Raw genomic sequence first — 25533 nt, 5'->3', positions numbered from 1 at the left:
ACAGAGGATGGAGCCCTTCAAACCCAGCCGAGCCTTGAGCAGGGCCCTTCCCTAAAACATTCCCAAAACCTCGTGTCCAGCAGCAAATCCCAGCGTTCCCAATCCGATCGTCTGCTGGCTCCACTTTTCCTGATTCAGGGGGATTTTCTGAATGGATTCTTGTTCCTGCATGGAATAGGATTTACAGCCAGAGGCTGGAATGGGAGATTTCCCAAATTCGGGCTTTAATTCGTGAGTCCCACCTTTCCTTCTCCACCGCTACTCCGAGCGGGAAGGGAGGATCACTCGGATTTTAATCCTTGGGAGTTAGGAACAGCTTTAGTCCGAGCTCAGTGGTTTTGCTCTGTGTTTTGGGAAGCTCTTAACCCCCTGCTCATCCTCTTCCTCGGGTGCCACCCCCAGCTTTCCTCATGGAGCTTCGCTAATTCCTCTAAAAACCTCCACAGCCTCCAGCCGCCCTTGGAGGCAAAAATCCCGCTTTTTTTTAACCTGCGAAAAAACCCCAAAACCCCCGGAACTAAACTGGAAAAAACCTTCCCCCGGCCCGCCTGTTTCTCCAAGGCCTACTTCTGGAGGGACAGCAGCTTGCTGAAGAACCTGTGGGTCTCCAGGAAGCGGCAGTTTGCCAGTTTTCCCGGGGACCGCAGCCGGGGCACCGTGTCCCGGCTGTTCCCCTACAGCAACTACAAGCTGGAGATGGTGGTGACCAACGGCCGGGGGGACGGGCCCCGCAGCGAGACCAAGGAGTTCCCCACCCCGGAGGGAGGTACGTGCCCACGGGGCGCCCACGGCGGCCCCACGGCTCTGCCTCGGGATGGACGCGCGGGAGCCGCCGTTCCCGTCGGGACGCGGACCGTCGTTGTCGCTCTCAGGCTCACCGGTGTGGGCTCTGATTGGCAGATCGGAGAAAATGAGGGGGGTTTGGAGCTGGCTCTAACTCTTCCCGGGGTTATTTAAGCGTTGATTACCCGATAACGAGGTGACACATGTGTTGTTTATGTTTATGACTAATTAATGACCGCCCAAGGCCCGCCATGCAGGTTTTACCGGTGCGGAAAATCGCCCAAACCCGGAAAATCGCCCAAACCCACGGAGAAGGAGGAGGAAGAAGGTGAAGAAGAAGGAACCAGACAACGCCTAAAGTCCTCCTTCTTGCCCCACGCGTCGCCGTGCGCTAAAATCCCAAATTCAAGTTTTTCACCCTGTGGAAAAACTTCAGAACGCCGGGAATTTCCAGCCTCCGGGTGTTCCAGCGCACAGGGAATATTTTCCTGCCGGGAGAGGTTTGGGTGGAGCAGATCCAGGGAGCTGAGCCGCGGCCCAGGAGGGATTTTAGCCGAGCGTCCCCCGGGTGCTGCCGCTGAAGCCGCGGCTGGAGTCGGCTCCTGACCCCTTCAGCATTCCCAAAAATCCCTGTCAGGTGCTCGGCACATCTCAGCCAGGAAGATTTGGGGCTGAAGCAGAGAAATATTCGCAAAACCCTTTCCTGGGCGCAGCTCCGTGCCCTTGACTTGAGCCTGAGCCGCAGATGTCCCCGAGGAGCGGTCTGGGGACGTGGCGGGGGGTGGATCCATCCCGGAAAAGGCAGGAAAAACCTTCCCAGGACCTTCACCGATTCCTCTGCCAGGCTTTTTCGGCAAGAGCACCTCGTTCTTGTGTCAAGGATGAACTCCAGGGTTTAATTTTGTCGCTGGCACAGGAGCTATTTATAGGCGCCGATAATTCTGAGCTGGAGCCGCAATTCCGACGGCTGGAAGTGACTTTTCCTGCAGCGCAGGAGGGAGCTCGGGCACAGAAGGTCACGAGAACGCCAGAAAAGATTTGCAAGTCTCGTCTCAAAATATATTTTGGGCTCCCCCCTTTTCTCCTCCTCCCCATCCCATCCCGGCGTCTCTCAGCGCTGCCTCTTCCTTCACGATTCCTTGGGAAAATCCCCGTTTTTTTTAAGGATTTTCTGTGGATTGTTGAGGTTGTTTCAGAAGAAAGGGCTCAGCTCCTGTGGGTTTTGCAGGCAGGGGCGTTGTGATCCTGTCGGGAGATTTGGGGCGATGATAAGGACATCTGGGTGGCGTTAATCAATAATTACAGCGGATTTTACCCTTTATCACGGGGAAAACGCGGATTTTAATTTTTTCCCGCACCACCAAGGCCTTTTATCGACTCAAACTGACATTGAGGAGGCTGAAGGATATCCTGAACAACTAAAAATAAATCCCTGAGCTCTCCCGTCTCTCTTCCCCCAATTAAGGCACCGCAATTAGGAGGAAATCAGGAGAATAATTTAACTCCAGGCTGGATAATTCTTTCCTTCCTTCAGCAGTTGAAGCAGCAAAAATCCCAAATGATCCTCGGGGTGAGGAGCAGTGGGCAACAGCTCCCGGGGGGAGATCTCTGGAATTCTGCTTCCCAGCGATTTTTTGGGGGGATAAGAGAAGCCACTTCCGGGGGTTCTGAGAGGAATCTTCGGGATGGAAACCTTGGGATGGGAGCGGGGTGTAAGGAAGGCCGGGAAGTTTGGGTCCAAGAGGAGGAGTGGGGCTGGAGCTGCATTCCACGGATCCCACGGGATTCGGATGCCGCCAGAGCCGCTCCGCTTCTCCTCCCTGCCGAAAACCCCCACCCGGCTCCGGGGTTTTGGGGTAAATCCTGGAGCAGTCCGTTCGGGGCGCGTCCGCGCGGGGATTTCGGGGTCCCGGCGCCGGGTCCCTCACCCCGTGCGTGTTTTCTCCCCTCTCCCCTCCCCTCCAAGTGCCCAGCTCCCCCAGGTACCTGCGGATCCGGCAGCCCAACCTGGAAATCATCAACCTGGAGTGGGATCACCCCGAGCATCCCAACGGGATCATCACGGGATACACGCTCCGGTACCAGCCCTGTACGTCCCGCCTCCTCCTCCCGGTGCCGAACCGGGAATTCCTTCCCTTCCTGCTTTTTGTCAGGGCAGGGGCATCCACGAGGAACTGGAGACTTCCATGGCTGGGAAGGGAGGGGTCCTGGGAATCTGCAGGGGTGGGTGGGTGCTCGGGAGCCCCCCAGGATCAGTTTTTGAAAGGAAATCGGTTCGATCTCAGATGTAGGAAGGTTTTAGGCCCAGCCCGAGGTGGTTTTTTGTGCTCGCCCAGCACAGGTTGTGTTGGAGTCCCCTCACCACCTCTGTGGGGTCACGGTGGGGCTCGGAGCTGGTAAATGCACCCAGTTTGGGGCAGCTGGGGACATCCTGGCTTGGGGAAAATCAGCTGGATCGGAGTTTTAGGAAGATTTGAGGCGCAGCCAGAGCTGTCTGTGTGCTCATCCGAACTCAGGATTTGGGAAGTGATATCCCCAGATCAGGGAGCAGTGGAGAGCACCTGAAGGTCCCCCCCCGAGCAGGTCCCCAAGCCAGGATGTCACCAAGTACCCCAAACTGGATGCATTTAGCAGCTCCCAGCCCCACCGTGACCCCACAGAGGTGGTGAGGGGACGAGCTGGGGACATCTGCACCCAGTCGAGGAGGAGGTGGGTGCTCAGCAGCTCCCTAAACCCAATTTTTGCAGGAAAATCAGCTCAAAAATCAGGTTTAGGAAGATTTGAGGCGCAGGCAGAGCTGTCTGTGCGCTCATCCAAACTCGGGATTTGGGAAGTGATATCCCAGAGCTGGGAGCAGTGGAGAGCACCTGAAGGTCCCCCGAGCAGGTCCCCAAGCCAGGATGTCCCCAAGTGCCCCAAACTGGGTGCATTTAGCAGCTCCCAGCCCCACCGTGACCCCACAGAGGTGGTGAGGGGACGAGCTGGGGACATCTGCACCCAATCGAGGAGGAGGTGGGTGCTCAGCAGCTCCCTAAACTCAATTTTTGAGGGAAAATCAGCTCAAAAATCAGGTTTAGGAAGATTTGAGGCGCAGCCAGAGCTGTCTGTGCGCTCATCCAAACTCGGGATTTGGGAAGTGATATCCCCAGATCTGAGAGCACCTGGAGGTCCCCCACAGCAGGTCCCCAAGCCAGGATGTCCCCGAGTGCCCCAAGCCGGCCAATTCCCAATTCCCAATTCCCCAGCTCCGAGCCCCAGGGTGACCCCGGGGACCCTCCAGGGGGTGAGGGACGAGCCGGACACCCCAGGAGTTCCCGTCCTTCCCGCTGCAGTTAACGGGACGCGGACGGGGCGGACGGTGGTGGAGAACCTGTCCCCCAACCAGACGAGGTTCACGCTGCAGAGGTCGGACCCCATCTCCCGCTATCGCTTCGTGCTGCGCGCCCGCACCCAGGTGGGAGAGGGAGAGGCCCTGGTGGAGGAGTCGCCGGCGCTGCTGGATGAAGGTAAGGGCAGCGCCCGGCTCTGCCCAGGGGACAGGAGGTGACAAACCCCCGAAAAACGGAAAAAAGACAGGTCATGACAAATCTCATAAATGGTATTGTGACAGGAGGTGACAAACCCCAAAAATGTCATAAATGTCATTATGGCAGGAGGTGACAAACCCCTAAAAATGGCATCGTGGCAGGAGGTGACAAACCCCAAAAATGGCATCGTGGCAGGAGGTGACAAACCCCAAAAATGGCATCGTGGCAGGAGGTGACAAACCCCAAAAATGTCATCGTGGCAGGAGGTGACAAACCCCAAAAATGGCATCGTGGCAGGAGGTGACAAACCCCAAAAATGTCATCGTGGGAGGAGGTGACAAACCCCAAAAATGGCATCGTGGCAGGAGGTGACAAACCCCAAAAATGTCATCGTGGGAGGAGGTGACAAACCCCCAAAAATGGCACCGTGGCAGGAGGTGACAAACCCCCAAAATGGCAAAATACAGGTCATGACAAATCTCATAAATGATATTGTGACAAGAGGTGACAAACCCCAAAAATGTCATTATGGCAGGAGGTGACAACCCCAAAAATGGCACCGTGGCAGGAGGTGACAAACCCCAAAAATGTCATCATGGCAGGAGGTGACAAACCCCCAAAATGGAAAAAAACAGGTCATGACAAATCTCATAAATGGTATTGTGACAGGAGGTGACAAACCCCAAAAATGTCATCGTGGCAGGCCATGGGACAGGCCAAAAACAGCATTGTGACAGGAGGTGACAAACCCCAAAAATGGCACTGTGACGGGCTGTGACAAACCCCAAAAATGACACCGTGGCAGGAGGTGACAAACCCCAAAAATGTCATCGTGGCAGGCCGTGGGACAGCCCAATAATCAGATAAAATTCCCGGTGCCACTCCCCTGTCACCCCACGGGTGTCACCTGACCCTAAAAGCCTCCAGAGCCCCAGTCTCAGCCCCATAATGAGGTAAAATTCCCGGTGCCACTTCCCTGTCACCCCACGGGCGTCACCTGACCCTAAAAGCCTCCAGAGCCCCAGTCTCAGCCCCATAATCAGATAAAAACTCCCGCAGTGGAACATCCATCAAATTTAAGTGGAAGTCCTGGAGCCCTGAGGGAGCCCAGGGCAGCTCCCTCCCCTCCTTAAGGATTGGGTCAGGGCCGGGATTTAATGGGATTTCCTCTCCTTCCCTCCATCCCCATCCCAGCTAATGGCTCCGGGTGGGGAAAGCGATCCCTGCCCGCATCCCGGGGGAATGAAACCATTCCCGACACCCCCGGGGTGGGATCCAGAGAAATTTATTGGGTTTGGGGGCGCGGAGAAAACAAACGAGGGAAACACGGGAGGGGCCTGGAATTGCTTTAAAAGGAATTGGGAGAGCTCCGGGGTTGGATTGAAGGTGAAAAATGGGATGTTTTTAGCTGGTTCACACCCGAATTTAGGACACTGATGATAGCGAGATGAGAGCCGCGGTGTATAAATTTTATCATTTTAAATTTATAAATATGATATAATACAATATATATTATGTTATGTTGTGTTATATTATATTATATTATATTATATTATATTACATCATATCACACCATATTATATTATGGATATTATATTATATTGTATTATATTACATATTATATTATATTATATTACATCATATTACACCAATCATATTCTATCATATTATATCATATATATAATATATAAGATATATATTATATATGATATATATTATATAATATATATTATATATATGATTTATATTATATTATATTATAGTATGTTATAGTATGTTATAGTATGTTATAGTAGATTATATTATAGTAGATTATATTACATTATATTTTATTATAGTAGATTATAATATTATAATCACATATAATACCATATGATAATTAATATAACGACAGATACAAATTAATATAATATATAACATCTATTTTAAATGATGAATTTCAATGGATTTGGGTCGGTTTTATGCGCTGGAAATATCCAGTGGTGCCCAAAGCTGCCGGACGGGATAAGGAATGGGGCCGCTGGCCCCTCCTGGGTGTTTCACCTGGGTCCTGGGGTGGTTTATCCCACATTCCCTGGTTCCTGGTTTGTCCCCGATTCCGGGTTTATCCCAGATTCCCTGGTTCCGGGTTTGTCCCTGATTCCGGGTTTGTCCCTGATTCCTGGTTTATCCCAGATTCCCTGGTTCCTGGTTTATCCCCAATTCCGGGTTTGTCCCTGATTCCTGGTTTATCCCAGATTCCCTGGTTCCTGGTTTATCCCAGATTCCTGGTTTATCCCAGATTCCTGGTTTGTCCCTGATTCGTGGTTTATCCCTGGTTCCTGGTTTGTCCCTGATTCCTGGTTTATGCCAGATTCCTGGTTTACCCCAGATTCCTGGTTTGTCCCTGATTCCTGGTTTGTCCCAGATTCCTGGTTTACCCCAGATTCCTGGTTTGTCCCCGATTCCTGATTTGTCCCTGATTCATGGTTTACCCCAGATTCCCTGGCTTGGTTTACCCCTGATTCCCTGATTCCTGGTTTACCCCAGATTCCTGGTTTACCCCAGATTCCTGGTTTATCTCTGATTCCTGGTTTGTCCCTGACTCCTGGTTTACCCCAGATTCCTGGTTTGTCCCTGACTCCTGGTTTGTCCCCGATTCCTGGTTTGTCCCCGATTCCTGGTTTGTCCCTGACTCCTGGTTTACCCCAGATTCCTGGTTTGTCCCCGATTCCTGGTTTACCCCAGATTCCTGGTTTACCCCAGATTCCTGGTTTGTCCCAGATTCCTGGTTTACCCCAGATTCCTGGTTTGTCCCTGATTCCTGGTTTGTCCCAGATTCCTGGTTTATCCCCGATTCCTGGTTTGTCCCCGACTCCTGGTTTACCCCAGATTCCTGGACTCCAGGCGCCGTCCCAGGTTGGATTTAACCCCGTTTTTCCCCGCTCTCTCTCCTCTCGTTGGTGACTCCCGGTGTCCCGGCGGCGCGTTGGGGCTGTTTGATAAATTCCTGTGTTTTTCTCTTCCCTCCTTCTCCCCGTTTTCCCGTTTTTCCCCCTCTCTCTCTCTCTCTCTGGCGCTGCCTCCGAAGCCACGCCAAGCCCAGGTACCGTACCCGGAGGTAACCGGCATGGGGGCGACGGAGCTTGCCAAATTGAGCTGCCAATTAAGCCGAAAAGTTCATTAAAACCCTTCCAATGGCCGCGCCAGTCGGGAATTCCCGTGGTTCCGGGCACAAAGGGGGCCGGGGCGGCTCCGCAGCGGGGATTAGGCGAAGATTAAAAGGGCTCTAAGCCAGGCTCAAAAGCCGCTCAAAAATCTCCAAACCAAACCGCTGTGGCCACGGGCTGGGCCAGCCCAAAGAGAGACCAGTTCCCATTGAAACAGGGCTTTTTCCCTATTAAATAGGGGTTTTTTTACCTATTAAAGTGGGTTTTTTTCCCTATTAAAGTGGGGTTTTCTCCCTATTAAATGGATTTTTTTTCCCCTATTATAGTGGGGTTTTTTCCCTATTAAAGTGGAGATTTTTCCCTATTAAAGTGAGGAGTTTTCCCTATTAAAGTGGGTTTTTTTCCCTATTAAAGTGGGTTTTTTTCCCTATTAAAGTGGGTTTTTTCCCTATTAAATGGGGTTTTTTTCCCTATTAAAATATTTTTTTTTCCCTATTAAAGTGGAGATTTTTCCTTATTAAATTGGGGTTTTTTTCCCTATTAAATGGTTTTTTTTTCCCTATTAAAGTTTTTTTTTTCCGTATTAAAATGGGGGTTTATCCCTATTAAAGTGGGGGGTTTTTCCCTATTAAAGTGGGGATTTTTCTATATTAAAGTGGGGCTTTTTCTCTATGAAATTGGGTTTTTTTTCCCCTATTAAAGTATTTTTTTTCCCTATTAAAGTGGGTTTTTTTCCCTATTAAAGGGTTTTTTTTTCCCCCTATAAAAGAGGGTTCTTTTCCCTATTAAAGAGTTTTTTGTTTTTTTCTATATTAAATAGGGGATTTTCCTTGTTAAAGAGGTTTTCTCCCCTATTTCAATGGGGTTTCCTCCCCTATTTTAGCAGTGGTTTTTTCCCATACTAAAGAGGGCAGGGTTTGCCTATTAAAGATTTTTTTTTTCCCCCGATATTATAGAAGATTTTTTTTCCCTATTAAAGAGGTTTTTTTTCCCCCATTAAACAATGTTTCCTCCTATTAAAGAGGAAAAATTAAAAAAAAAAAAATTAAAAATTATTTTTCTCCCCTCTTAATGAGGTTTTTTTTTTACCCTATTTTAGAGGGGTTTTCCCCCCCTATTTTAGAGGGGACTTTTTCCCATATGAAAGAGATTTTTTTCCCCTATTAAACACTTTGTTTCCCTCCATTAAGGACATTTTTCCCCATTAAAGAAGAGCAGTTTTTTCCCCTATTAAAGAGGTTTTTTTCCCCTATTAAAGAGGGTTTTTCCCCCTATTAAAGAGATTTTTTTCCCCTATTAAAGAAGATCCCCCCCCCCCATTTTAGAGGGTTTTTTCCCCAAATTAAGGAGTGAGTTTTCCGTATTAAAGAGGGATTTTCTCCCTCCTGAAGAAGTTTTTCTCCTTATTAAAGAAGGAATTTTTTTTTCCCCCCGTTAAAGATATTTTTTCCCTATAAAGGAACTTTTCCCCTCCTCGCTGGGAATTTTCCGCCCAGCTCCACACAAACCCCTCTCCCATCCCATCCCACAAAACACAGAACGTTCCTCCTCCATGGAGCCCTTCCTGCGCCCGCGGGATCGCAGCTGGAGATTTGGGATTTTTTTTGGGGGGGGGGCCGGGGTGTGTGTTGGGATTCCCTTTGGCTCTCCCAAGAATCCCGGAGATTCCTCCCCGTTCCCGGCGTCCATTGGAAGGGTTGAGCGGGAATCTGAGCTGTGCATGTTCTGCATGGAGCCTCCTGCTGGCTTTGCCCTCCTCGCTATTCCCGAAAACGGGAGAGACCTTTTCCAGGACCAGGGACAGCTCCTCCTCCTCCTCCTCCTCCTCCTCCTCCTTCCATGGAAAAGCCGATCCCGGTTATCCCAGCGCCGCCCCGCACCCCAGCGCGGTTCCAGGTCCTGCAGGGAAGGATTTCCCACCTCTCACACGCTTGGAAAAATCCCGATTTCTCCCCAGGCGTTCCCCACATCCCAAGCGCCCCGAGAGCCTTTTCCCAGCTCAGGAATGCGGGAATGGCCGGGCAGCACCGGACTCATCCCAAAAAAAGATTTTTGGGAGCAGCAGCGGCTCCCCCGCACCGAGGGCTCTCAGCAGGCCCTGCTTTGCCTCTGCGCATTCCAAGCGCTTCCCAGGGAAGGTTTTCCCGAGGGATCCAAGGGCAGGATTCGCTTTCCTGCCTCATGGATGTTCCTTTTCCTTGGATTTTGTTGCAGCGATGTCTCTTCCCGATATTATTTTGCGGTGCCAATCTTTCTACTTCCCGACTTTTTTCTCTCCCTCCAGCTTCCCAAAGGAAAAAAAAAAAAAAAAAAAGAGGGATAACAGATTGGTCAGGTTTAGGTGGTGAGGACCTGGAAATGCACATAAAAATCCCAGAAATGCACATAAAAATCCCGGAAATTACCATATAAAATCCTGGAAATGGACATAAAATCCCTGGAAATGCACATAAAACCCCCTTGGGATTGGGAGCATCCTCTCCTCCAGCTCCTTCTCCAGCCGGGGTTTGGCTCGTCCAGCAGAATCCAGATTTTCTTTGTGGATCAGGGATCACCTCAAGTCCCTCTCTGCTTCCAGAGGGTTTTGCTGAGCTCTGGGATCACGACCTGATCTCCTCCTCCTCCCAGCACCAAACCATTCCCGGCTCCATTCCTTACCCCGCTGGAATTACTCGTGATTTCTGGGATAATCCTCCCATCGCCCGGAGCCCATCGCTCCGCTTTCCCCTTTCCAGAAGGATAAATGACACTTTGGAAAGGGCTGAGGCTCGGGAAGTGGAGCTGGAGGTCGGGAATTGCTGCCTCATCTTCCTCCCCGTTCCAGGCTCCAGGAGAGGACTCAGGGCGTGGAAAAATCCCTCTCCCACCCCAGTCCCGCTCCGGAGCTGGATCCCATTTCTCCTCCTCGGGCTCCTGGGGATGTTTCTCTTCCCAACAAATCCTAGGAAACGCTCCCTGACCTTTCCCCTCTCCGCCAGCTGACCCGGATCGGGCGGATTTTTATGGAATTTGTCCCGAATTGCAGGGCTGGGGCTGACAAGGAATGGAAAAGTTCCTTTTCCAGGGAAAACCCGAGACGGGCGGGGTCAGGGCCGGGAGGAACCGGAGCAGGTGATGGAATGGAAGTGAAGTGCCGGGATTTTCCCTCGGGAAAGGCTTCACCTCCGCTGAGCCGGGCTTTGGAGGAGAGGAGAGCAGATCCAGGGAAAGGAGAAGATTAAGGATGGGCTTTAATTTGTGCTCTGAGCGAGGACAAAAAAAATCACCCAAACTGGAAAAAAACTTCATCAGGGACCATAAAGAAATCGGTCGGGTTTAGACTCAGGGAAAATCCCGACTTTTCTCTGTCCATAAATGGGAATTTGAGGAGAAAAATCCCATTTTTCCTGCCAGGAACAGGAGGAATCGCTGACCCCTCTCTTTCTGCTCCATCTCCCCCTTCTCTTCTCCAACTTCTTCTCTTTCCACATCGGATTTTCCTCACTTCAAGGATTCCCGATTCCATTCTGTTGCTAAAAACCGGGAGAATTAAAAATAAATCTCCGCCAATGTCCTCGGCCCAGTCATCAACAATCATGAAAAATTCATCCCAATTTCCCCAAGCCTCATTATTTTGTGGACGCACCCCAGGGAAAGCTGTTGCCACGGCCCAACAACGCATTAAAAGCGCCGTTAAATAATTAAAAAGCAGCAGAGATTGGGATTGTTTCCCGAATTTTGAAAAAAAAAAAAAAAAAGAAATTAAAAAAAAAATCTTAATTCACTTTTCGCCGAATTATCCCGCTCCGAGCAGGAGTTGTTAGTTTTCCTTAGAGCTTCCCTTAAAAAAAAAATAAAATAAAAAAAAAAATCCCATTTTTCCTCTTAGGATTCTCCCTCTCTGGGATTTTTATCATCTGAGCTTCAAACAGGGTTTTTGTGGAAGGTTCGGATTCTTTTTTTTTTTTCTTTTTTTCTTTTTGCTGCTCCACTCCCGGCTGGGAGCTCAGCATCCCTCATTAGTGAAATTATTAATTGCCGCATCCTCAGTCCATCATCTTCCCCCCATCCTTCCCTGGGAGGGAATAATGGATCTGGGAGACGGGAAAGAGCCTTGAAAGGGCGGCAATTAAGGAGCTGAGTGCTCCTTTGGCTCGGCTGAAATGGGATAAAGAGCCGGGAATTGCTGCCGGTGGTTTCCGGCCGGAATTTCCCGGGTGATTTCTTCCCGCTTGGAGCAATTCCCAGGCGCTGCCCCGCCCTGGGGTGGGGAAAGCGCCTGCTCCCTTCAGGAAAAGAGGGATTTTTCTCCCTCATCCCACCAATTCCAGGTGCTCCCTCCTGTCCCCACACTCTCCGCCCAGGCGCTGGGAATCCAGGGGAACAATTCCAGCTCCTCCGCAGAGCTCGGGAATGCCGCGGCTGGAGCATCGCGGCCGCTCTTGGGAGCGCGGATGGGATTTCCGGGCCCTGGAAAGGTCTGGGAATGCCAGCGGGGGTCTGCTGTGTCCCTTTGGGAACTCTGTCCCTCCTGGTGAGAGGGGACCCCGGGAAGGGATCCCTGGGATCCCTTTTCTCTGGGGGATATCGGATCCCTGAGATCCCCCTGGATCCCTGAGATCCCTTTTCTCTGGGGGATATTGGATCCCTGAGATCCCCCTAGATCCATGATGTCCCTTTTCTCTGGGGGATATCGGATCCCTGAGATCCCCCTGGATCCCCCTGGATCCCTGAGATCCCTTTTCTCTGGGGGATATTGGATCCCTGAGATCCCTTTTCTCTGGGGGATATCGGATCCCTGAGATCCCTTTTTTCTGGGGGATATCGGATCCCTGAGATCCCCCTGGATCCCTGAGATCCCTTTTCTTTGGGGGATATCGGATCCATGATATCCCTTTTCTCTGGGGGATATCGGATCTGAGATCCCCCTGGATCCCCCTGGATCCCTGAGATCCCTTTTCTCTGGGGGATATCGGATCCCTGAGATCCCCCTGGATCCCCCTGGATCCCCCAGCCCTCATTATGGGATGGATTTCAAAGCCCAGCTGAGCTCTCCTCCCTCCCGCTTCCCTTTCCTCTTTAAACCCGGACGAGGCCGGGTTTGGGATCGAGTTTGGGATCAAACCCGCCCCGCTCCCTGTTCCCGGGAGCCGCATTCCCATCGCCGCCTCCCCGAGGTTTCCAGCTGACCCCAGCCCGCTCTTCACCTGGCGCTGCCGCTGCCAGGCCGATTCCCATCCCCGCCATCCCCTCCCGAGCGATCCTGATGGGAAGCGACGGCTCCGCTCCCGGGGATCGCTTCCCCCAGAGCCAGGGGAGCGGGGCAGGGAGCGGAATTCCCCCCTGGAATGGCTCATCCCGCTGCTCCGGCCGGGATTTGGGTGCGTGAGGGATGCTCAGAGAGGAGACCCCGCACCGGGAGCGGCGGGGCTGGGATTTATCCCGGATAATCTCTTCCCATCCCGAGTCTGGGGCAGGGTTCAAAGCTGAATTTCAGCCAGAGCCCCGAGGGGAGCTGGAATGCCGAGCCGGGTTTTCCATCGGTTCTCCTTCCCCCGAAATCGCTTTGTGCCTTTTCTGGGGTCTCGTTTTCCTCCCGCGGGGGGAGCCGCGATTCCCGTGGGAATGCCGAGCCAGGTTGGGAATGCCGAGCCAGGTTTTCCATCGGTTCTCCTTTCCCCCGAAATCACTTTGTGCCTTTTCTGGGGTCTCGTTTTCCTCCCGCGGGGAGCCGCGATTCCCACGGGAATGCCGAGCCGGGTTTTCCATCGGTTCTCCTTTCCCCAAAAATCGCTTTGTGCCTTTTCTGGGGTCTCGTTTTCCTCCCGCGGGGAGCCGCGATTCCCACGGGAATGCCGAGCCTGCATTAGCGCTCCTCCATCCCGTTAATGGGGACATTAACCCGGCGACACCAATCCCTTAACCCCCGATCCCATCCAGCCCAGATCCAAATCCCAGAGCAGGAAAAGCTTTTAGCGGCCCCGGGGCCCCGCCGAGTCCTTGTGGAACGAACGCAGAAGGGCAAAAAAAAAAAAAAGAAAAAAAAAATCCCTTTTTAAAAAAATAATTTCTTTTTTTTTGGCTCAGCACGGACACGCGAGGGCAAAGCCGAGCCTGTGGCTGTGCGATGTGTCCCCTCCCTGTCACCTCCCCCGGCCGGGCTGTGCACGGGGGGCTTCGGATCGGGGTGCATGAGGCTGTGGGGTCAGCGTGGGGGGCAGCCGGGGGGGATTTGGGGTGGCTGCGGCTGCTCCTGGCGCTGGGCTGGGAATTTTGGGGTGGCTGTGGCTGCTCTCGGTGGCTGGGCTGGGAATTTTGGGGTGCCTGAGGCTGTTCTCAGGGGCTGGGCTGGATTTTGGGGTGGCTGTGGTTGTTCTCAGTGGCTGGGCTGGATTTTTGGATGACTGTAGCTGCTCCTGGGGCACTTTTGAGGAACCAGGGGTGCTCTGGGGACATCCCTGAGGCTGGCCTGGATTTTTGGGGGGACTGTGGCTGCTCTGGGGGCACTTTGAGGAGCTGGGAGTGCTCTGGGGTCAACCCCTGGTGCTGGGCTGGAGTTTTTGAACACTTTGGGGTGCTCTGGGGTCAACCCCTGGGGCTGGGCTGGAGTTTTTGAACACTTTGGGGTGCTCTGGGGTCACCCCTGGTGCTGGGCTGGAGTTTTTGAACACTTTGGGGTGCTCTGGGGTCACCCCTGGGGCTGGGCTGGAGTTTTTGAACACTTTGGGGTGGCCTGGTGCTTTCAGCCGTGCTCTGACTCTGATTTTGCATCCCAGACTGGGCTGAGCGGGAGAGGAAATCCCGGCTCGGTCCCAGCGCTTCCCTGGAGGTGTTTCGGTTTTGGGGGGGCGATGTTTATGAAACCCGGCTTCCCCCGCCCAGCAGCGGGGTTTGGGGCGCCGTGAGCCGCTGGAATAATGGAGATAAAAATAATTTAACCTGATCCTGCCGGGGCGCGTCCCCTCCGCGTCGCCTTTGGCATTTGGAGCAGAATTCCCGCTGCGTTTTCTGCAGGAAACTTCCAGCCCCAGCCCGTGCCCCGCTCCTTTCCCCCCTGTGGGACCCTCGCCCCGCTCGGGCTGGGGTTGAAGGACGCATTTCCCCTTTCCTTGGGGCTCGTTCCCGCTTTTCCTTGGAATCACAGCCCGAGTGGGACAATGAGCGAACGAATCGCTCCCGATTTTCGCCCCGGGCAGCTCGGGGCGTTCCGAATCCTCGTTTAAATGTGGATCGGGAGGGGCAGCGCTGCCCGGGCTCCATCCCTGCCTCCTTCCCTCCATCCCGCTCTCCTTCCGGAGTCAAACTCCCCTCGGGGTGGAAGCTGCTCCTTCTCCGGGCTGGAAAAAGCTGGGAAGCCTCGGGCGGCTCAAAAAAATGCTGGAGGTGAATTCCAGGCGCAGCTGGATTAATGGAATTGCGGCTTGCCCGACAAATGGGATTAGCGGCGTTTTCCTGGAGCTAAATCCCCTTTCCCGGGATGCGGCGGGACGATGGGATGAGGACAAACCCTCAGCCGCGTTTTTCCGCGCTGGTTTATCCCAGGAGGGCGATGGGCAGGGAGAAGGCAGAGGACGAGCGGCTCGTTCAGGCCTGGGATCGGGATAGGGATCGGGATTGGGATCAAACTGAGGGAACGGGAGCAGCCCCAGCACTGCCCCCAGCCCCTGGGATGGGCTCAGGGACAGGAAAAGGGGCTCGGCCTGGTATTCCCAGAGGGATTTGCTCCAGCCCCAGGGATCAGCCCAGGCCATCCCTGCATGGGGACAGGGACACGAGAAGGGATCCAGCCGTGCGTTCCTGGTGGGATTTGCTCCTGAACCACTCCCAGCCCCAGGGATCAGCCCAGGCCATCCCTGCATGGGGACAGGGACACGAGAAGGGATCCAGCCGTGCGTTCCCAGTGGGATTTGCTCCAGCCCCAGGGATCAGCCCAGGCCATCCCTGCATGGGGCCGGGGGCAGGAAAAAGGGATCCAGCCGTGCGTTCCTGGTGGGATTTGCTCCTGAACCACTCCCAGCCCCAGGGATCAGCCCAGGCCATCCCTGCATGGGGACAGGGACAGGAGAAGGGATCCAGCCGTGCGTTCCCGGTGGGATTTGCTCCTGAACCACTCCCAGCCCCTGGGATCAGCCCAGGCCATCCCTGCATGGGGCCGGGGGCAGGAAAAAGGGATCCAGCCGTGCGTTCCCGGTGGGATTTGCTCCGTTCCGCGCCGCTCCGGGGAGGGCAGCGCCCGGGCGACGCCGCCTCGGGTACAAAGCTGGTGTTTCCCTCTCCCAGAGGCAACTGGGGCACCTCCAACCGCAGTGGAGGAATCCAGCCCTGGAACCAGCCCTGGAACCAGCCCTGAAACCAGCCCTGAAACCAGCCCTGAAACCAGTCCTGAAACCAGTCCTACGGCCAGTCCTGCTGTCAGTCCTACTGTCGGTCCTACAGCCAGCCCTACAGCCAGTCCTACAGCCAGCCCTACTGTCGGCCCTACTGTCGGCCCTACTGTCGGCCCTACTGTCGGCCCTACAGCCGCCCCAAGCACCGCCGCCAGCACCAGCGCCGCAGCCGAGGGCGCGCCGGCGGCCACCACCCGGCACGAGTTGGGTACTGAGCTCTCCTGTTCCTCCAGCCCCGCTCCAACCCCGCTCCAACCCCGCTCCAACCCCGCTCCAGCCCCGCTCCCACCTTCCCCACCGCCATTCCCGGGGACGCCGCGAGGGTCGGAGCCGCCCCGTGCTCGGGGGATCTGGGATGTGCCGGCGGGAATTCGGAGGGTTCCGCGGACCCGGGAATGACCCGGCCCCGCCGGGGGTGCGGCGGTGCCGGGTGCGTTTTGGGGCGAGGTGGAAAACCCCGCGGGTTCCTCCCGCCCCGGAGGGTGAGCTGGCGTTCGGAGCTGTTGGGAGCGGGCTCCGGCGCTCCTGCGGGAGATGTCAGCTCGGATTTAGCGCCTCGGCTGTCAGCGAGGAGACCTGTCAGGATTTATCCTGGGTCCTTGGGTTTATCCCGCTGCTCCTGGCGCTGCCGGAGCCCCCGGGAACGTTCGGGAAGGGTGGGAATTCCAGCAGGATCCCTGTGCCGGGCGTTTCCCAGGGCGGGAGAAGCTTCTTGTACCGTCAGGAGGAGCAAACTCGGCTCTGGCAGGGAAATCTTCCCTCCTGGATGTGTCTGAGGGATAAATCCGGAAGGATTTATCTGGGTTTGAAGCGCCAGCACAAGGGAATTTGCAGTTTATAAATAATTAGGGTCGCTCAGGAACAAATCGAGCGAAAAAGGGGATGGAGTCAGGATTAAAAACTTGGATGGGGTTTGGAGCAGCCCGGGGCAGTGGAAAATGTGGATTGGGGATGGAATGAGATGAGTTTTAGGGTCCCTTCCCACCCGAAGCAGTGTGGGATGATTCCAGGACTGAGTTCAGAGCCGTTTTTCCTTTATTTTTTGCATGAAATCAGTTTGAAATGCTTGAAAAGCCCCAGAACTTTCCGCAGTGGGGGATCTGCCCCTGCCTGACGCCCCGGGGCTGGTGACAAAGCCGGGTCACCCCCACACCGGTCATTAACCCACGCTGCTAATTGGAAAGAGGGAATTGAGGGCAGGAGGAAACCCCAGGTTGGGATTTCAGGAATTCCAGGTTGGGATTTCAGGAATTTCAGGTCACCCCACAGCGCCAGGTCCTTGCAGCGCCCTTAAAAAAACAACCCCAAAATCTGCTTTTTTCCCCCCAAGGGATTGCGGCGGTCGATCCCAGATTTTGTGACGTCAGAACATTGAAATATCTCGAGGTAAAAAAATGACAATAAAAGCCGGAGGTGTCACCTCTCCGCCGTCTCTTAAATTCCCGATAAAGAGCGGGGCCAGCTCCCGCTTCTGTCGGAACGGGATTCATCCCGAGCAGCGCCGAGATCCCTGAGCTTCAGCCTCACTCCGGTGACCTCGTTGTCCCACCGGGGCCAGGGGACAATTCCCTCCGCGCTCATCCACGCGGGAATTCCGGGACCAGGTTTCCCAGACCCTCAGGGATGAGCCCCCGAAGAATTCCAGGATGAGCCGGATTTAAACGCCACCAAAATTCCCCAAAAATGATGGAAACCTCGGAAAGAAACGATCCGGCCTTAGGCCGAGGTTAATTCGTGGTTAGGCTGAGACCAAAGTGCTCGCTCCGGGTTTTGGTAAGGATTTTGTGAGGGATTTGTAAGGATTTTGTGGGAATTTTTAAAGGATTTTGTGAGGATTTTTAAAGGATTTTGTGAGGGATTTGTAAGGATTTTGTGGGAATTTTTAAAGGATTTTGTGAGGATTTTGTAAGGATTTTGTGAGAATTTTTAAAGGATTTTGTGAGGATTTTTAAAGGATTTTGTGAGGGATTTGTAAGGATTTTGTAAGGGTTTGGTAAGACTCCGTGAGATTTTTGTAAGGGTTTTGTGAGAATTTTTAAAGGACTTTGTGAGGATTTTTAAAGGAATTTGTGAGGTTTTTGTAAGGATTTAGTAACGTTTTTTGGGGTTTTTTAAAGGTTTTTGCAAGGTTTCTCTCAGGTTTTTGTCAGGATTTTTTTCAGGGTTTTGTGAGGTTTTTTTAAGGATTTTGTGAGGTTTTTTAAAGTTTTTTTTGAGGTTTTTGTAAAGATTTAGCAAAGTATCTATTTTTTATTTTTTTTAAAGGTTTCTCTTAGGTTTTTGTCAGGATTTTTTTTTCAGGATTTTGTGAGGTTTCTCTGAGGTGTTTGCAAGGTTTTTTATGAGGTTTTTATGATGCTTGTGTGCTTTTGTGAGGTTTTAAACTGTTTTTAATAAGGTCTTTTTAAAAGGATTTTTAAATGGATTTCTGAGACTTTGTAAGGATTTATTGACATTTTTGTAAGTTTTTAAAAGGTTTTTATGAGGTTTTCATGATACTTATATGTTTTTGTGAGGCTTCATAATGTTTTCATACCTTTGACTTTTTTGGAGATTTTATAAGGTTTTTGTACCTTTTTAAAAATTTTTTTGAGGTTTTGTAAGGTTTACCTTTTAAATTTTAATTTATTATTTTTTTGAGGCTCTGTAAGATTTACCTTTTAAATTTTAATATTTTTTTTGAGGTTTTGTAAGGTTCACCTTTTAAATTCTAATTTATTTTTTTTTTGAGGTTTTGTAAGGTTTACCTTTTAAATTTTAATTTTTTTTTTTCATTTTTGAGGCTTTGCAAGGTTTACCTTTTAAATTTAAATTTTTCTTTTGAGACTTTGTAAGATTTACCTTTTAAATTTTAATTTTTTTTTTTGGTAAGATTTACCTTTTAAATTTTAATTTTTTATTATTATTATTTTTTGAGGCTCTGTAAGGTTCACCTTTTAAAATTTTGATTTATTATTTTTTTTGAGGCTCTGTAAGGTTCACCTTTTAAAATTTTAATTTACTATTATTTTTTTGAGGCTCTGTAAGGTTCTTCTCAGCTTCTGTAGGCCTTGTGTCAGGTTTGGGTTTGTTTTTTTGCCCTTCCCGCGCGCTTTGAGCCCTGAGCCGGGCCTACCCCCGCCGAAGACTAACCGGTGTTCTAACTGTCCCCAGGCGCCAATGGAGCGTCCATTTGGGACATCAGAGCCATGGCCAACAGTAACTGGGCAAACATCTCCTGGAGCCACAATTTCTCGGCAGGAACTGACTTTGTGGTTAAGTATATCACCAGTAAGCATCAGCTCGCGCGGCGACTCTACGGCGCGGCGCTGCCCTTAGAGATCCTGCCAGCTCCCGCCCCTTCTCCTCGGGCTCGGGCCGTGATTCCCGGCCGGAAAAACGGGAGGGAAAAACTAAAAAAAAAAAAAAACAAAAAAAAACCCCCCGTGGTGGTTGTGGTAGATTGGAGGTGGCTCTCCGGGGATTCCCTCTGCCGGGATTTCCTCTCCGGGTATTCCCTCTCCAGGGATTCCCTGTCCGGGGATTCCCTCTCTGGGGATTCCCTCTCCAGGGATTCCCTCTCTGGGGATTTCCTGTCCAGGGATTCCCTCTCTGGGGATTTCCTGTCCGGGGATTCCCTCTCCCGGGATTCCCTCTCCCAGGATTTTCTCTCCAGGGATTCCCTCTCCGGGGATTCCCTCTCCAGGGATTCCCTCTCCCAGGATTTTCTCTCCAGGGATTCCCTCTCCGGGGATTCCCTCTCTCGGGATTCCCTCTCCCAGGATTTCTCTCCAGGGATTCCCTCTCTGGGGATTCCCTCTCCAGAGATTCCCTCTCCCAGGATTTTCTCTCCAGGGATTCCCTCTCCGGGTATTCCCTCTCTGGGGATTCCCTCTCCGGGGATTCCCTCTCTGGGGATTCCCTCTCCCGGGATTCCCTCTCCCGGGATTCCCTCTCCCGGGATTCCCTCTCTGGAGATTCCCTCTCCCGGGATTCCCTCTCCGGGTATTCCCTCTCCAGGGATTCCCTCTCTGGGGATTCCCCCTCCGGGGATTCCCTCTCTGGGGATTCCCTCTCCCAGGATTCCCTCTCCCGGGATTCCCTCTCCCAGCGCCGACGGCCAGGGCGGGGTTTGATGACCTTTGGGAATGTCGAGACGCGGTGGACGGAAAGAGGCGGAAAACAGAGAGGGAATTGAAATCGGTGGGGATTGGAAGATGGGATTCCTGAACCTGGAGTTGGCAGAATCCTCTAGGATCCCAAACCTCCTCCTCGGTGTTTCCTGGCGTCGTGCGGCTCCGTCCTGGGCTGGGAGCAGAGCCGGGATTTCGGATTAGGGACGGGTCCTTGTGCCGTTGGTGGGTCCGGGGTTTCCGGAGAGGCGGTGCCGGCTGCTGCTCGATCCCTGGGTTCATTTCCCAGCCCTCGCCTCCGCTGCCGTGCCGGTCTGGAATCCCTGAAATCCTCATTCCTGGCAGGAAATCCCTCCTGGCCATTCCAGCTTCCCTTAGGAGATGACCTTGAATTGTCCTTGGAACGATTCCCTGTGCGAAATTCCCGTATTTCAGGATATGCATCAGCTTGCCAGGCCGTAAATCCCAAATATCCCAGCTCCCGAGCCACCCCTGTTTTTTCCCAGTCACCGGGAAGCGCAAGGAGCAAGCCCGGGCGCTGGATCCATGCAGCAACATCAATCCCTTGGGATTCCCTCTCCAGGATCCGGCTGAGGGAGGAAATCTTGGGGATTTCCGCCCTTCCTGGACAGCCGTGGTTGTCCATCCCTTTTTGGTGGCATTCGAAGGAAGGAAACCTCAAACCCACAAAGCTCAGTGGGTAACGGCCCCAGCAGCTCCTTGTCCCCAGGACAGAGTAATGATCCCAAACCAGCAACTCCTTGTCTCAAGAAATGATCCCAAACCAGCAGCTCACTGTCCCCAGAGTAATGATCCCAAATGAGCAACTCCTTGTCTCCAGGACAGTGACCCCAAAGCAGCAGCTCCTTGGCTGAGGGAATGATCCCAAACCAGCAGCTCCTTGTCCTCAGGACAGAGTAATGATCCCAAACCAGTAGCTCCCCGTCTCCAGAGTAATGATCCCAAACCAGCAGCTCCTTGTCCCCAGGACAGAGTAATGATCCCAAGCCAGCAGCTCCCTGTCTCCAGAGTAATGATCCCAAAGCAGCAGCTCTTTGTCCCCAGGACAGAGTAATGACCCCAAAGCAGTAGCTCCTTGGCTCAGGAAATGATCCCAAAGCAGCAGCTCCCCGTCTCCAGAGTAATGATCCCAAAGCAGCAGCTCCTTGGCTCAGGGAATGATCCCAAGCCAGCAGCTCACTGTCCCCAGGACAGAGTAATGACCCCAAACCAGCAGCTGTTCCTTGGCTCAGGAAATGATCCCAAACCAGCAGCTCCTTGTCCCCAGAACAGTGATTCCAAAGCAGCAGCCCCTTGTCCCCAGGGTACTGACCCCAAACCAGCAGCTCCTTGTCCCCAGGACAGACCCCAAAGCAGCAGCTCCTTGTCCCCAGGACAGTGACCCCAAACCAGCAGCTCCTTGTCCCCAGGACAGAGTAATGATCCCAAAGCAGCAGCTCCTTGTCCCCAGAGTACCGACCCCAAAGCAGCAGCTCCTTGTCCCCAGGGTACCGACCCCAAAGCAGCTCCGTGCCCCGGAGCCGCGCCGTTCCCGGCGTGCCGGCGGCGCCGTTCCCGCGCTGCGCCGCGGCGTGCCCGGCGTGCCCGCGGGGTGCCCGGGCGGGGTTTGATGTGCGGTTTCTGTTCCCCAGGTAACAAGACAGAGAGATCAGTCCCCGTTAAGGCTCAGGGCCCGTCCTCGGTGCAGCTGGCGGATCTGACGCCGGGGATGATGTACAAGCTGTGGGTGTTCCCCATATGGTCCCACCCCAGCGAGCACTCGTACATTACCTTTACCACCAGCTCAGGTGAGACAGGCGTCCGACGCGTGTCCCTGGTGTGTCCCGGCGTGTTCCGGCATGTTCTGGCGTGTTCCCGGCGTGTTCCCGGCGTGTTCCCGGCGTGTTCCCGGCGTGTTCCCGGCATGGCCCAGCCGTCCCCATGGTGCTTTGGCCGTGGCTGCATGGAAATCCCTCATCCCACCGCCCTCAGCTCTCGGCACCCCTCAGCCCAGGCGTTGCTCGGGGTTGTGCGGAGGAGGAGAATCCCAGGAAGGGATGGGGATCCCTTTGGATGGGGATCTCTCAGGATGGGGATCTCTCAGGATGGGGATTCCTTTGGATGGGGATTCCTTTGGATGGGGATCCTTTTGGATGGGGATCCCTTTGGATGGGGATCCCTTTGGATGGGGATCCCTTTGGATGGGGATCCTTTTGGATGGGGATCCTTTTGGATGGGGATCCCTTTGGATGGGGATCTCTCAGGATGGGGATCCCTTTGGATGGGGATCCCTTTCGATGGGGATTCCTTTGGATGGGAATCCTTTTGGATGGGGATTCCTTTGGATGGGAATCCTTTTGGATGGGGATCCCTTTGGATGAGGATCCCTTTGGATGGGGATCTCTCAGGATGGGGATCTCTCAGGCTGGAGATCCTTTTGGATGGAGATTCTTTTGGATGGGGATCTCTCAGGATGGGGATCCCTTTGAATGGGGATCCCTTTGGATAGAGATCCCTTTGGATGGGGATCCCTTTGGATGGGGATCCCTTTGGATGGGGATCTCTCAGGATGGGGATCCCTTTGGATGGGGATTCCTTTGGATGGGGATCTCTCAGGATGGGGATCCCTTTGGATGGGGATTCCTTTGGATGGGGATCCCGTTGGGTGGGGATCCTTTTGGATGGGGATTCCTTTGGATGGGGATCTCTCAGGTTGGAGATCCTTTTGGATGGAGATTCTTTTGGATGGGGATCTCTCAGGATGGGGATCCCTTTGGATGGGGATCCCTTTGGATGGGGATTCCCTGGAATGAAGGAAAGGGAGGAGAGCGCGTTCGTGCTGTCACAGCCTCTGCCTGCGGCCCCTTGGTGCGCGCTGGGGCTCCGGGGGACGAGGAGACATCACTGACGGGATGCAGGATCGGGAGTGGGAATGTGGTGTTGGCACGAGAGGATCCCACGGGATTTCCATACTCCTGCGATGTCCCCTCTGGCACTGTGTGTGGAATTTTCCAGGCTTTGTGTCCGTGTGGTTCCCACATCTCCCTCGCTGTGGGTTCCCCCGTTTCCCACCCGGCTCCAGACGCTCCCTCCTTTGTCCCGCAGGAGATTCAGGCGTTTGTAAAACTCCGCCGTTCCCTCCCGACGATTCCCAGTGAATCCAAACAGCCCTAAATCCCTTCCCACCCACCCGGGGCTTTTCCGCAGGGATCTGTGCGCAGCTCCTCTCAGTTCTGCTCTGCTGGAATTCCACAGAGCAGGAAATACTGGCGCCCTGACCGTGCCGTCGGTAGAGGTGGGGATTTCCAGGGAATTAAAACGGTTTTGCTCGGCTCCAGCCACGGGATGGGAAGCTCTGACAAAATACTGGCTCCGCAGGGAATGGCAAAAGGAAAATGGGAATCCCAGCGGGAGAGAGCTGCGGGAATTGGGGAGCGGAGCTCCCCACACCCCCCGTGTGCATCCGAAATTGTCAGAAAATCTGGAATATCGCTGGGTAATTCCCTGGCAGGGACAGATGGCGGCTGCTGGTGTTCCGTGGAATTAACCTTGGAAAAACATCGAGTCCCACCCTTCCCTGGCACTGCCAAGGCCACCGTGTCCCCAGTGCCACATCCGGGGGGTTCCCGAGTGTCCGGAGTGTCCAGGGCTGCCCTCGGCTCTGTCCCCACACTGCTCCGGGACTGAGCCAATCCATGGCACAGCAGCCCCTGGAATATTCTGATCCCATCAGAGCCGATCTTGGAGCCAGGCCTCTCCCGGCACAGCTCCAGCCTTGTGTTAAATCCCTGGGTTTGTTCCTGTTTCTGGATCTTTCCCTGAGTCCGAAATCTCCGTCAGCTCCCACCCTACCATGGGAGTTATCCCTCTGGATAACGATTCCATCCCTCTGGATAATGATTCCATCCCTCTGGATAACGATTCCATCCCTCTGAACAACCATTTTATCCCTCTGGAAAACCATTCCCAACCCGGACCCGCCTCTTTTCCTTCCTGCCCTGCTTTCCCCCCACTTTGGGATCCGTAGGGCGATGGAGGGGCCGGGAATCATTAAAAAAAAAAACAAAAAAAAACAGGAAAAAAAAAAATAAGCGCAATATCCTTGGCTGATTCCTGCTGGGAAGACTCTGCATACATTTTCCATAATTGAGAGGTTCCTACTGATATTTTCATGGAGATTAAGGCACGGAGGCACCTTTATCCCCGGGACCGAGGCTGGTGCTGGCCTGAGCCCTGTGGGATGCACGGAGCTGTCGCCTTCCCTGCAGGAATAAACGCTCCGCATCCATCTCTCTCCCGGCTGGATGCTGCTGGCACGAGTGCCGGGCCCCCGCTGACAATCCCGTGGCACCGGGAATGCTTTGGATAAAAAGGAACTGAGCAGTTTTAGTTTTGGTTTTTTTTTTTTTTTTTTTTTTTAATATCTTGTAAATCGTCGCTCTAAAGGTTTCTTCAGGCTGAGGGCAGATAAATAAGAAATATTCCCCTGCGGGAGGCCGAGCTCTGGTTTCGCTCCTGATTAACTGGCAGCTCGTTAAGGCCACAAAATTCCTCCCAGGAGCGAAGGGCACTTGGAAACGACAAAAATAGCGGAGTAGAAGGAGGGCTGCTAAATTTACAATAAATAAATGGGGTTCTCAACTTGTCCAGACACTGGGGAGAGTGTCCAGGGAAAGGAATGGAGCTGGAGAAGGGTCAGGAGAGTCCTGAGGGAGCTGGGAAGGGGCTGGAGAATCCTGAGGGAGCTGGGAAGGGGCTGGAGAATCCTGAGGGAGCTGGGAAGGGGCTGGAGAATCCTGAGGGAGCTGGGAAGGGGCTGGAGAATCCTGAGGCAGCTGGGAAGGGGCTGGAGAATCCTGAGGGAGCTGGGAAGGGGCTGGAGAATCCTGAGGGAGCTGGGAAGGGGCTCAGCCTGGAGAAAAGGAGGCTCAGGGGGAATTCCTGGCTCTGCACAACTCCCTGACAGGAGGGGACAGCCGGGGGGGATTTGGGATCTCATGGCAGGGCACAGGGACAGGAGGAGAGGGAACGGCCTCAGGCTGTGCCAGGGGAGGCTCAGGGGGGACAGCAGCAGGAATTTCCTCATGGAAAGGGCGCTCAGGCCCTGGAAGTGCCCAGGGAGGTTTGGAGTGCCCAGGGCTGGAGGTGTCACCTGGAGGTGGCACCGAGTGCTCAGGGTGGGCACCGGGCACAGCTCGGACTCCGTGATCCCAGAGGGATTTTCCAGCCTCAGAGATCCTGGGGTTTGGGATCACACAAGGCTGGAGCCAGAGAGGATTTTTCCTTTTGCAATCCAAGACAAAAACCCGGAGGAGCTGAGCTCTGCTCCTGGCACGTCAGTGACGACTCTCAGCTAACGAATTTGCCGCCACGAAATTATCGTTATTTACTTTTTTTTTAAAAAAAAGGCTCCGCAGCTGCAATTCCAATCGGGACCTGTCGGATGCTGCAGCCGCTTTCCCGTTTTCCCTCGAGTTTGGCCTCACCTTAAATCAAATCACAAAATCCCCTGGGACAGCCACGGGCTTCCAACCCCCCGACTGACCCTTGTTTGCTCCAAATCCACCTCTGCTGGGATTTGATCTGGTCCTCGAGT

At 53.4% G+C, this 25533-nt stretch overlaps 1 protein-coding gene across 22 annotated transcripts in view; it reads left to right on the top strand.

Annotated features, from left to right (window-relative positions):
- The window catches only part of NFASC (neurofascin), an 80397-nt gene that overhangs the window by 42835 nt on the left and 12029 nt on the right, over nt 1-25533 (top strand). For 10 of the 22 annotated variants that reach the window (XM_040085905.2, XM_058423498.1, XM_058423496.1 and 7 more), the window contains 7 exons: nt 562-766; nt 2750-2872; nt 4116-4289; nt 7381-7395; nt 15719-16033; nt 18979-19095; nt 21590-21745. In XM_040085905.2, coding sequence (XP_039941839.1) covers nt 562-766; nt 2750-2872; nt 4116-4289; nt 7381-7395; nt 15719-16033; nt 18979-19095; nt 21590-21745 — 1105 coding nt within the window. The remainder of the gene's footprint in view (nt 1-561; nt 767-2749; nt 2873-4115; nt 4290-7380; nt 7396-15718; nt 16034-18978; nt 19096-21589; nt 21746-25533) is intronic. The other 12 variants (XM_040085921.2, XM_058423500.1, XM_058423503.1 and 9 more) reach the window with 8 other exon arrangements.

This window comes from Hirundo rustica, chromosome 24, assembly GCF_015227805.2.
Source record: "Hirundo rustica isolate bHirRus1 chromosome 24, bHirRus1.pri.v3, whole genome shotgun sequence".
NCBI lineage: Eukaryota > Metazoa > Chordata > Aves > Passeriformes > Hirundinidae > Hirundo > Hirundo rustica.
This window is presented reverse-complemented; position numbering and strand designations above follow the sequence as displayed.